This window comes from Acomys russatus, chromosome 6 (assembly GCF_903995435.1).
Source record: "Acomys russatus chromosome 6, mAcoRus1.1, whole genome shotgun sequence".
Lineage (NCBI taxonomy): Eukaryota > Metazoa > Chordata > Mammalia > Rodentia > Muridae > Acomys > Acomys russatus.
This window is the reverse complement of record NC_067142.1, coordinates 6180400-6193797: the sequence shown is the minus strand read 5'-3', so window position 1 is coordinate 6193797 and position 13398 is coordinate 6180400. Positions and strand designations below refer to the sequence as shown.

The 13398-nt window shown below is 37.8% G+C and overlaps 1 protein-coding gene across 1 annotated transcript in view; it reads right to left on the bottom strand.

Moving 5' to 3' along the window:
• Positions 1 to 13398, bottom strand: part of Pign (phosphatidylinositol glycan anchor biosynthesis class N) — a 96200-nt gene that overhangs the window by 14977 nt on the left and 67825 nt on the right. Inside the window, exons 22-25 of the mRNA XM_051147225.1 lie at positions 13098 to 13184; positions 9919 to 9974; positions 9537 to 9612; positions 7878 to 7951 (exon numbers count right to left, since the gene is read on the bottom strand). Coding sequence (XP_051003182.1) covers positions 7878 to 7951; positions 9537 to 9612; positions 9919 to 9974; positions 13098 to 13184 — 293 coding nt within the window. The remainder of the gene's footprint in view (positions 1 to 7877; positions 7952 to 9536; positions 9613 to 9918; positions 9975 to 13097; positions 13185 to 13398) is intronic.

The window sequence follows — 13398 nt, the reverse complement described above, 5'->3', positions numbered from 1 at the left end:
ACTTCTAAAAAGTCTAAGATGTTTAGTAATAAAAAGAAAACAACAGACATCCAAAATGGCAGGACCCAGTATGTCCCATGTCTAGGGAGCAGAGGAGCAGAGACTGGGAATCCAACTGCAGGGAACAACCCAGGAGCACCACCTCCCACCCACCAACACAGACTGACAAACTCTGGTTCAGAAAACACAAACTTCAAGTACCCTGCATGCCTCTGAATATTGAATCGAGAGTGCAGGCCCCATGGAAAACAGAGGATCCGTTGGCATGGTGACCAATGAGTGAAGAGGCTGCTGATCCAAAACATCAACTTGGGGGCTCCTCAGTCTGAACAGCTGGGGAAGATCAGGCTAACCACCCCATCTCCATCATGGCCAGACATCCTCCAGGGTCCGGAATCACAAGCTCCAAGCACCCTGCACTCTTCTGAGTACTGAGTATAGGGTCCCTAGGGAACAAAGGATCAGCACAGGGAACCAATACAGCTTTCTGGCCTCCAAGCCACTGTTATAGTCGGCTGCTGATCCCTCTGAGGAGACCAAGTAGTCACAGGAGCCCTACTGAATCCAGGATCAGAGGTGTAAGAGCTCAGAGGACTCTAGCTCCAGGAGGACAGTGTCTGCCAAGTCAGTAAACAAAGTAGCTACCTTTCAAAGGGACTGCCAGCACAGAAAACCCCAGCCACCTCAGCAGATGGCTAAAGGCAAGGGTGAGAAGACAAGCAACAAAAACCAGGACAGCATGGCTCCGCCAGAATTCCTAAACAACAATGGACACTCTAACACACTTGAGTCTCAGGGAAATGATCTTAAAGCTATGCTTATACAGTTATTTGAGAATTATAAAGAGGAAATGAATAGATCCTTCAAGAATTACAAGAAAATACAAGCAAATAGAGGCCATCTAGGAAAACCAGGAAATCACAAACAGGCATAGGAAATGAGTAAAGCTATTCAAGATATGAAAATGGAATTAGAATCAATTAAGAAAACACAAACAGAGAAAACTCTGGAAATGGAAAACAAAGAAGAAATCAGGAACTGAACAGGTAAGTATTGCCAACAGAATTCAACAAATGGAAGAGAGAATCTCAGGGGCTGGAGATACAACAGAAGAAATTGATAGAAAAATTTGTAACACAAAACACCCAAGAAATCAAAGACACCACTAAAAGGCATAATCTCAGGACTGGAGGAATAATAAAAAGAAGACTCCAGGTTCTAAGGACCAGAAAATATATTCAAGAAAATCACAGAAGAAAATTTCCCCAATCTAAAGAAAGAGATGCCCTTGAACATATAAGAGGCCTACAGAACACCAAATAGGCTAGACCAGAAAGAGATTCTTCCCACCACATAATAACCAAAACACTATGCAGAACAAAGAAAGGATATTAAAAGCAGCAAGGGAAAAAGGCCATGTAACATATAAAGGCAGACTCGTCAGAATCACACCTGACTTCTCAACAGAGACCATGAAACCCAGAAAGGTCTGGGCTAATGTCATGCAGACACTAAGACACCAGAGATACTAACTCAGTCTACTATATCCAGCAAAACTTTCAATTACCATAGCTGGAGAAAACAAGATATTCCATGACAAAACCAAATTTAAACAATATCTATGCACCAACCCAGCTCTACAGAAGATATTAGAAGGAAAACCCAATGAGGTCAACTACATCCAAGAAAACACAGTATATACATAATATCACAACAGCAAAACCAAAACAGGCACAGCCACACATGATCACTACCAACTTTACAATAAAAGGATCCAACAATCATTAGTCACTAATATCTCTCAACATCAATGGCTTCAACTCCCCAATAAAAAGACACAGACTAACAGCGTGGCTGTGGAAAAAGATCCAACATTCTGCTGCATTCAAGAAATACACATTAGCAACAAAGATAGACACTGTCTGAGAGTAAAGGGCTGGAAAAAGATTTTCCAAGCAAACAGACTCAAGAAGCAAGCTTGAGTAGCCATTCTAATACCCAGTAAAATAGACTTTCTTTCATTTCTTTTTTTGGTTTTTCAAGACAGAGTTTTTCTCTGTGTAGCCTTGACTATACTGGACTCACTTTGTACACCACGCTGGCCTCGAACTCACAGTGATCTGCCTGACTGCCTCCCAAGTGCTGGGATTAAAGGCGTGTGCCACCACCGCCCAGCTCAAATCAAGAAAGATAGAGAAGGACACTTCAATCTCATCAAAGGAAAAATCCACCAAGAAGACATCACAATCCTGAATATCTATGCCCCAAGTACAAAGGCACCTGCATTCATAAAAACTTTTAAAGCTTAAATCACATATCGATACCAACACATTAATAGTGGGAAACCTCAACAATCCACTCTCACCAATGGACAGATCATTGAAGCAGAAACTAAATGGAGAAATAATGAAGCTAACAGAGGTCATGACTCAAATGGGTCTAAAAGACATCTAATGAACTTTTCACCCAAACACAGAAGAATATACCTTCTACTCAGTACCACACAGAACCTTCTCCAAAATTGACCATATAATCTGTCACAAAACATGCCTCAAGAGATATGAAAAAAATAGAAATAATCCCCTACATTTTATCAGACCACCAAGGTCTAAAGCTGAACTTCAACAACAATAATAGAATTAACAAAAAGCCTACAGACACAGGGAAACTGAACAATGCTCTACAAATGACAACTGGGACAGTGATAAAATAAATAAATTGAAGACTCCCAGAATTCAATGAATATGAAGGCACAACATATTCAAACCTTTGGGACAGAATGAAAACAGTGGTCAGAGGAAAGTTCACAGCAATAACCGTCTTCATAGAGAATTGGAGACATCACATACAAGCTACTTAAGGAAACACCTGAAAATCCTAGAAAAAAAAAGAAGTAGACACACCCAAGTGGAGTAGATTGCTGGAAATAATTGAAGTCATGGCTGAAACCAATAAATTACAAACAAAGAAAACAATTCAAAGAATCAAAGAAACCAAGAGCTGGTTCTTTGAGAAAAATCAACAAGATAGATAAACCCTTAGCCAAACTAACTAAAAGGCAAAGGGAGAGTACCCAAATTAACAAAATCAGAAATGGAAAGGAAGACATAACAACAAATACCTAGGAAATCCAAAGAATCATTGGGTCTTTCTTCAAAGCCTATATGGCAGAAAACTTGAAAATCTAAATGATATGGACAATTTTCTTGATACATTCCACTTACTAAAGTTGACTCAAAATCAGGCAAACAAATTAAATAGTCTTATATCCCCTAAGGAAATAAAAGCAGTTATCAAAAGTCTCCCAACCAAAAAAAAGCCCAGGACCAGATGGATTCAGCATAGAATTCTACCAGACCTTAAAAAAAAAAAAAAAAAGAACTAATACCAATACTCCTCAAACTATTCCACAAAATAGAAACACATGGGTCAATACCAAACTCATTCTAATGAAGCCACAGTTACCTTAATACCTAAGCCACACAAAGACCCAACAAAGAAAGAGAATTTCAGACCAATTTCCCTTCTGAACATTGATGTAAAAATACTCAATAAAATGCTTGCAGACCAAATACAAAAACACATCAAAAATCTCATCCACCATGACCAGGTAGGCTTCATTCCAGATATGCAAGGATGGTTCAATATATGGAAATCCATCAATTTAATCAACCATATAAACAATTGAAGAAAAAAAAATCCCATATGATCATCTCCTTAGATGCCAAAAAAGCATTTAACAAAATCCAACATTCTTTATGTTAAAAGTCTTAGAGAGATCAGAATATAAGACACATACCTAAATATTATAAGGCAATATACAGCAAGCCTATAGCCAACATGAAACTAAATGGAGAGAAACTTAAATCAATTCCACTGAAATCAGGGATGCCATAAGGCTGGCCACTCTCTCTACGTCTCTTCAATATAGTACTTGAAGTCCTAGCTAGAGCAATAACACAACTAAAGAAGAGCAAAGGAATACAAATAGGAAAGGAAGAAGTCAAAGTATCACTATTTGCAGATGATATGATAGTATACATAAATGACCCCAAAAATTCTACCAAGGAACTCCTAAGCTGATAAACACCTTCTGACAAGTGGCTGGATACAAAAATCAACTCAAAAAAGTGAGTGGCCCTTCCTGTATCCAAATGGCAAATGGGCTGAGAAAGAAATCAGGGAAAGCACACCCTTCACAGTAGCCACAATAATATAAAGTATCTTGGTCTAACTCTAACCAAGCAAGTGAAAGACTTATATGAAAAAAAAAAAAACTTGAAGTCTCTCAAGAAGGAAATTGAAAAAGATATCAGAAGATGGAAAGATCTCCCCTGCTCATAGATTGGGAAGATCAACATAGTAAAACTGGCCATCTTACCAAAAGCAATCTACAGATTCAATGCAATCCCTATCAAAATACCTACATAATTTTTTACAGACTTTGAATGATCAATTCTCAACATCATATGGAAAAACAAAATAAAACAAACAAACAAAAAACTCAGAACAGCTAAAACAATCCTGTACAATCAAAGCCGTTCCAGAGGAATCTCCATGCCTGATCTCAAGTTATACTATAAAGCAATAGTAATAAAAAACATTATGGTACTGACACAGAAATAGGCCACTTGTAATGGAATTGAAGACCCAGAAATAAATCCACACCTATGGACACTTGATTTTTGGCAAAGAAGCTAAAACTATACAATGGAAAAAAGACAGCATCTTCAACAAATGGTGTTGGTCCAACTGAATGTCTACATGCAAAGAAGTGCAAATAGATCCATACTTTTCACCCTGCACAAAACTGAAGTCCAAATGGATTAAAGACCTCAACATAAAACCAGACACACTAAATCTGTTAGAAGAAAAAGTGGGGAAGAGCCTTGAGCTCACTGGCACAGGAGACAACTTCCTGAATAGAATTACCACAGCTCAAGATATAAGATCAACGATTAATAAATGGGACCTCATAAAATGGAAAAGCTTCTGGAATGCAAAGGACACTATCAACAGAACAAAACGACAGCCTACAGATTGAGAAAAGACCTTCACTAACCCTACATCTGACGAAGGGCTAATATCTAAAATATATAAAGAACTCAGGAAATTAGAGACAAACAAATCAAATAATTCAATTAAGAAATGGGGCTCAGAACTACACAGAGAATTTGCAACAGAGGAATATAAGTGGCTAAGAAATACTGAAAGAAATGCTCAACGTCCCTAGTCATCAGGGAAATGCAAATCAAAATGACTTTGAGATTCCATCTTACACTCAACAGAATGGCTAAGATAAAAAATTCAAGTGATAGGACATGCTGGCGAGGATGTGGAGAAAGGGGAACACTCCTCCATTGCTGGTGAGTGCAATCTTGTACAACCACTTTGGAAATCAATCTGGTGCTTTCTCAGAAAATTGGGTATAGTGCTACCTCAAGATGCTACACCATACAACAAGAACATTTGCTCAATTATGTTCATAGCACTTTATTTGTAATAGCCAGCATCTGGAAACTACCTAGTTGTCCCTCAACTGAAGAATGGATAAAGAAACTGTCGTACATTTATACAATGGAATACTGTTCAGCTTTTAACAAGAAGGGCATCTTGAAATTTGCAGGCAAATGACTGGAACTAAAAATGATCACCCTAAGTGAGTTAAGCCAGACCGAGAAAGACACTCATGGTATATACTCACAAGTGGACATTAGCCCAACACAGATGTCCTTTGAGAGACTCCACCCAGGGAAAGTCAGGACAGATACTGTGACTGGAAGCTGGACTCTGGACAGAGTGCTGAGGGTTGTAGGGAAGAGTGGGGGGATGGAAGGTCTGGGAGTAAGCAGGATCTCCACAGGGAGACAATCAAGGCCTGCTGATCTAGACACAGCGGGCCTCCACAAACTGATGCATCAGGCAAGGAAAATGCATTCAGAGAAACAAGACCTGCTGTTCAGATGGGGCACTATTTAGTTCTGAGTCCCATTTCTTAATTGGACTATTTGGGTTGTTTGTATCTAACTTCCTGAGTTCTTTATATATTTTAGATATTAGCCCTTCGTCAGATGTAGGGTTAGTGAAGGTCTTTTCTCAATCTCTAGGCTGTCATTTTGTTCTGTTGACAGTGTCCTTTGCCTTCCAGAAGCTTTTTTCTCCAAGTGGGGGAAAGTGAGACTGCAGCTGAACCTCTGATATACACTCAGGAGCCACTTGGCAAGACGGCTTAGCAGGCACACGGAGGAAGGGGACGCAGGCTATCCTGATGAGAGCTAATAAACTGTAGCCAGACAGTTGGGATAGGACGGCCCCCCTATCAGAGGCCTAGGGGAGCGGAATAGGCAGAAGAAGGAGGGAGGGTGGGAATGGGAAGACAAGAGGGAGGGGGTAACAATCAGGATGTAATGTGAATAAATTATAATAAATAAAATATACATTTAAAAAATAAAATAACGTAGGAGGGAAAGACATGAACAAGAAATGAGGGGCAGATAAGCAGTGACGGAAGTTTTAGTCTGGTTTTCATGGGTTAGGTAAAGAAAACAGATTCAAAGGTACCTGTCAATAAGGTAATGGAATCATTGAGTTTAATAGGTGGCATACTAAACACGGGAGTTTCTGATATACAGGGGAAGTGTCAATGCCTTTCATAGCTTAAAGGTCAAAAAAGAAGACCTTGGATTTCACCACCTGTGCTTCAAAGTCATAGTGCTTAGGGTTTTACTGCATTAGTCTCAACACAATTACTACACACAGGCACACAAATACATCTACACACACACACACACACACACACACACACACACACACACACCGGTAAGCTTCCTGTTTTTATCCCATTGCTCCCAGTTCTTCTTATACAAGGCTTAATTAAAATTCTTTCTGAAAATGTGCCTACAAACTTAGATGCAGGAAAGCACATTATGTTACTTAGCTTTTATTGCATCTAAGCAACTGTCAACTGTATGATACTGGTGAGTACATGTTTTCCCTATCAAATTCATGTAACTGTCCTAAAAGACTATTTTCTTTTAAACTAGAAATAAGATTTTTCACTATTTCAAAGCAGTAGAAAGATATCGTTTTTTAAAAAAATTATAGTATACACACACACACACACACTAGCATACTAAACTGAGTTCTAGCGTAAGCTCATCAAGAAAACATGTAAATTTATGTTAATGCTATTCATATTTTTAGCACTGAGTGTGCCAGCTTGATTCACTTATAAAACTGCTATTTATAAGTGTTTTTCAGAGAATCTCTTTGCTGATGAGGTAATTTTATGGGTTAAAAAAAGCAAATACTTGGTTGACAACTGCTCTTTCAGAATGTTGAATGCTGAAGAAGGACTGCTTCAGAAATATCTTAAAACTGAGACTCTTTCCCACCCATTTGTCAATGTATTGCATTTTGCAAAGTATTGAGATGCGTATTTTTGCAAAGTATTGGGATACAGAAATGTTAATGTTAGCCCATATAAAATGAAATGTTAACAAGTTTGTTTAATACATTTTAAGAAATAAGCCAAAACACACTGCAATGATAGCCCTGTATTTTTATAGGTGCCATTATGCCTATCAGAGATGAATAATTTACGACAGTATTTAAAATCTATGATTTTCTAGAGAGAACTTTCAATAGCTTGAATAACATCCTAATGCTTTACTGCAGAGACAGCATATTTGTCTGCTAAGGGCCCTAATTAACCAATTTCCTCTAATGACAACTGAAATCTAAAAGTGGAAAATTCCTTGATTTTATAATAAATGATTTGTGTTACAAAGTTTTAATAGCAATCATATGAAATATCTTCAAATGTTCTCTCATTTATGAAAAATGAAGAACCTAGGACTTCTTAGAAGTTATCTTACCCTTTTGATGACAGCTGTGTAGTTATCTGAACTGCTTCAAAAGCACACATCACAAGAACAAAAGGAATTAAAATCTGTTTCAAAGAACAACAAATGATGTCACTGGTAACAAGCACCTGAAACATGTTTGAAGCAAATACATTTCTGCTTAATAAATAACTTTCAATCTCTCAAATAATTCATATATACCAGTCGATAGGAGAGATAAAACATGAAACTGTCCCATGGGACAGTGAGAACTGATTTAAAAACCAACATTAACACAAGAGAATAACAGCAAACATTAACATATATTTGAAATAAAAATTTTGCCCTATTCGACACATTCTACTGATTCCTGACAACGTTCAGGTCATGTTTCCAAGAGCAAATGAAGAATGCCTAAAGCAAGTCAGTTCCATGGCCTGGGGATGATACACAGCTCTCTGAACTTAAGCTTGTTTTAGATACTATAACACCATCAACATGACTCAGCTTTATTGCTCTTCTGAATTTAAAGATGTTATTTTTATTTATGATTATAAACTCATACTCAATATAATAATTTGACAACATATGCAGAGACTAGAGAATGGATCATGAGAAAATGCCCGGCATCGTTTTATCATTTCTTAAGTTACCTTTCTATTAGTGTAGTAAAAGTCAGTACAACAGAAACTGCTACTAAGAGGATATACACCTTCAACAGTTACAACTTATATATCCAAATATTTACATAAATATATACTAACTACATAAAATATGCCAAGCACCATGGAAAAAAATTGCTAGAGGGAACAGGTAAGTAAAACAACTATAATGGTTTGAATGAGGAATGCTACCCACAGACTTGTGTATTTAAACATTTGGTCCCCAGCCCCTGGTGCTGTTTGGGAGATTATGAACCTCCAGGTGGTGAAGTCCTATTGGAAGAAGTACATCACGGGGGCGGGCTTTGAGAGTTTACAGTCCAGCTGCACCTTCCTGTTCTCTCCCTGTTTCCTGTGTGCAGATGAAATGTTATCTCTCTGCTTTTGCTTCTGGCACATCCTTGCCATGATGGACCATGTCTCCTCTGGAATGTAAGCTAATAGAAACCCTTTCTTCCCTAACTTGCTTTTTATTAGGGTATTTTATTACAGCAGCAAAAAAGCAACTAAAACTAATATTAAAGGAGATGATGAACTGTATTCCACCATAAACTTTATTTCTAGAAACCTGATCATAAAACTACTTTCATACTGTGAACACTCAGATAGTGCCTGACATGTTAAATAAACAGAACATTCACTGACACATTTATTGAAAGGATTGATCAATTATAGGTACATAGAAAAGATGAGAATACAGTGACCATCTTGTGGTTCGAGACCCACGGGGTCAGGTAGCTTCAAGATCTTTGGCAAAACTGCAATTCTGATCACAGCTCCTAGGCAGTCTTTAACTACCTCTGATAGAATCCTTATTCTTTTGTAGTCAAATAGTCTTAAGAATAAAGCAAAGATTAATGATACCTGGAATCAAGGCTTGGAAGGTTGCCTCCACCAGCACCAAGTTTGAAAAGGTATCTCTGTTACAATGAGTATGACTTTACAATCTTAATGCCATATGTTACACAACCTTAACATCACAGTCTTTAAATCATTCATGTAATGCAAGTAATAAAATCAGAAAGCTAACCTTCCACATCATGAGAGCTCCCATCATGAAAGGACTAAACACAGTCAGAAAGCAATACACCGAGGCAAGGTCAAAGCTGGGCAATGATAAAGGAAAGAGTAAAGAGTTTAGAATTCATACTGTGACTATAAGAATATCCTAATAAGAGTATGCTCAGTAATCCTCCGAAATCAACTCTTACTAAAGCTGAATCATACTAGAATGAAGAAAATAGGTCTGTATGTTAATCTCTTTATTATCATATTATACTCCAATATGCTCTATTATTAAATATAAACTAAGGTAAAGGGACTGGAGAGATGGTTCAGCAGTTAAGAACAGTTGCTTCTCTTCTAAGACACACACACACACACACACACATAAATAAATGTAAAGAAATTACCTGTTAATAGAAGCTATATTTCCAGTTCCAAAAAACGCAGTTAATAAAAAGAAAATCTACACACAGTTAAGGGAATACCAAAACATGACAGAATTCATACAATTTCTTTCTTTCCAAATCATTTATTGTTTAATTGTCAAGACAATCTTGCAAGTAGTGACTAATCTTGATTTACAAATAAAAGACTTCTAACTCTACACCCTAATCAGGCAAGAATTTAAGCCTGCTTTTCTTTCCACTTTAGCCATAGCTTCTGTACCTGGTGTTTGCTATGCTTTCTTTTTCATTTAGGAAAAAATAAAAACCAATTCTACCACAAAAGCAATTTGCATTTTTGTCTGTTTAACCATCATGAATTGTTTGAAAGAGATGGTTGAACACATTCCTGAAAGGTCTGAGAACTGAATCAAAGCCCTGAAAACTATTAGTTGCTGGTGACTCTTAAGAAGCCTATCCTCCTCTTCTCAAGTATCAACAAGATGAAATCTGTCTGTAGTTTTTGCTTATGACTTTTTCAGAATGATGTCAGCCTAGAACATCATACATTCTTAGCTACATATACTTACCATGTGCCCTCTACATGTGAAACTCATAATAGGTTCTTCAAATGGCTCAAAAAGAAACAAAAGTACTTGAAAATAACTTAACTCAATAGAGAATGTCAAACTTTTTTTTTTTTTTTAACATTTATTGAACCATTTTAATACTATTATTGGTGTGTGTGTGTGTGTGTGTGTGTGTGTGTGTGTGTGTGTGGTGTGATATGTGTACAGGTGTATGGGCATAGGAATACTCACAGCTCATCTGTGTAGAGGACAGCTTTGGGGAGTTGGTTCTTTCCTGCCACAGTGGGCTCTGAGAACTAAAGTCAGTTATCAGGCTTGTACAGGGTATTAGTTACTTTCTATTGCTGTGAGAAAACACTGACCAACAGCCATCTGAGGGAAGGATTTACCTGGTTTAGAAATTGGTACCACAGTGCATCATTGTGGGAAGAAGGTAAGGCAGGAAGGTGGAGGAAGGAACTGAAGCAAAGATACTGAGAAATGCTGCTTCCTGACTTGCTAACCATAGCTTGCTCAGCCTGTTTTCCTTATACAACCACAACCACAAGCCCAGAGGCAGCAGCACCCAGTGGACTGTGCCCTCCCATATCAACCATTCATCAAGACGATGTGTGACAGGCTTGCCCACAGGCATCAGATGGAGGCAATTCCTCAACTGAGCCTCCCTCTTCCCAGGTAACTCTAGTTTATGTCAAACTGACAAACACTTAACCAGCACACACAGAGACCCTGCAGGGAAACCAGGACAACTTCTAGTGAAAAGGCACTGTCTGAGTCGGTGAGCTGAGCAGGAAAGGTGCCCATGCAACCATTTGCTGAGCTCTGCACCTAACCAACTGACATTTACCGTCTAGCATGTATCTGAAACAGAAGTGGGCGCTAAGAAAATAAATGTGAATAAAATTGTCATAAAGTGACTTAAATATGCTGGTAAAAAGGTAGACATAGTGGGAAAATAAATTACAACTCCATGAAACAATAGATTAGTGTGGTAAGAAGAGCTAATGGCTCATTGAAATGTGGTAAAAATTAAAGAAAGTAATATGGATTTTAGTAACACGTTAATAAAAATTTTGAACTTTAACTTTTGTGGGAACAATGCTGGAAGCAAACAGTTCAAGTAAGTGACATAATAAAAATCCATGTGATTTGTGATATACAAGCAAAGGAAGACAAAGGCAATAGGCTACGTACTGAAGTGGCACGGTAGGCCATGTCAGAGGCAGAAGATTATGCATGTGAAGACAGGAGGCCACCCAGAGAACTGGTTCAGCAGTAATGTCAAAGGCAGGAGGCTGTCTAGGGAGCTACTTTGGGTAAGAGCAGAAGTGGTCCCTCAGTTGACACAGGTGTCTGGTGATTCCCATGAAAACGGACAGGAGAGAGGTCAGAACTGAAGAAGTAGATGTCAGAGGTGTCTGCCAGGGCTAGAGGAAAGGCTGCACCTCATCAGACATCAGAAGCAGGCTAAGGAGAGACACTGGAAACTATGGCTCAAGATCAGGCAAAGGATGAAAAAGAGAACAAAATGATACCAAAAAAAAAAAAAAAAAAAAAAAAAAAAAAGAAGAAAAGGAAACAGTTGTAGAAGACAGTGGTGGTTGGAAGGACTAAGAAGAGGGGCAAAGGAGATTTAGTTAAAAGACAAAACTTTCAATTACCTATGATAAGTTCTAGACAGCTACGGAACAGTATAATAATACAATAATAAACTATTGTGTTAAATAAAGCCTGCTAAGACAGTAGATCTTAATGATTCAACAAGGGGAGAAGGATGGGGGGAGGGGGGAAAGATGGGGGGGGAGGACAGGGGTGGGGGAAGAGGAAGGACTGGGAGAAAAACATGAAGGCAGAAGGAAAGAAGAAATGGAAGAAATCCAAATAGTGTGATCATTTTGCAATGTATGCAAAAGTATCAACTATACACCTCCAATGTTCATAATTTTATTAATTTACCTCAGTAGAGTTAAAATTTTAAGTAACATTTTAAGGGACTAACTCCCTAGGAATTTCTTGCAGCTGGCCAGTTGGTCTTCCTGAACTTAAGCTTCACCATGCCATCCTTCAAACTTGTAATTGTCAGTAATTCCACAGTATGGCCTCTGATGGGATCCAAAACCATGAGACAGGGATGACCTAACAAGCCTTAGGTAAAGCACAGAAAATGCAAACTCTTAATAGTTCTAGAGCAGGAGAAATTAAATAGGCATTGAGAGTTGAAAGGAGAATTCAGTTTAAGCTTTAACATTGTATTTTTTAAGGAATATGTGCATATGTGAAAAAAACTCTTAGCTGCTAAGACACTGGAAGGTAGGAACGTACACATGTTTGCATCATCATTTTCCTATAGCTAAAAAAGTATTTGTTTGCATTATTGGTTGAGCCCACGGTTTGGTGCATGCTAAGCTAGCACTCTATCCTTGACCTAAATAAATGTCTAAAATCCACCAAATTTTGTTGAGAACTATATACATGAGAAAATTCAAGTTGAGAAGAAAGTTAAGGATCCTCTAACACAATACCACTATTAAGGAACAAACAGAAACACCTTCTGTATCATCTTACTCTATTAAAATGGGGTTGGAAGATCTTAAAAGTCTCAGCAAAGGATACAAGGAAAAAGGCCCTACGGATGTCATCCAGATAAAGCTGTCGAACTTGAGCTATATCAGTATTACAGGTGAACTGGATGCTGGTAAGCTGGAGGTAATGAGACATGTATTAATAATACACATTAGCAGTTGACTTATATACAGACTTATTGACAAATTAACAATGGCTAAATTAATATGGCTAAGAACTTATACTGTGCATACAAAACAAATAAAAAACAAAAGAAACAAAACACAGAAACAAAAACAAAGCAAAATAAAAAACCCACAACAGTGAAATAGCTTAATACATCTTAAAACAA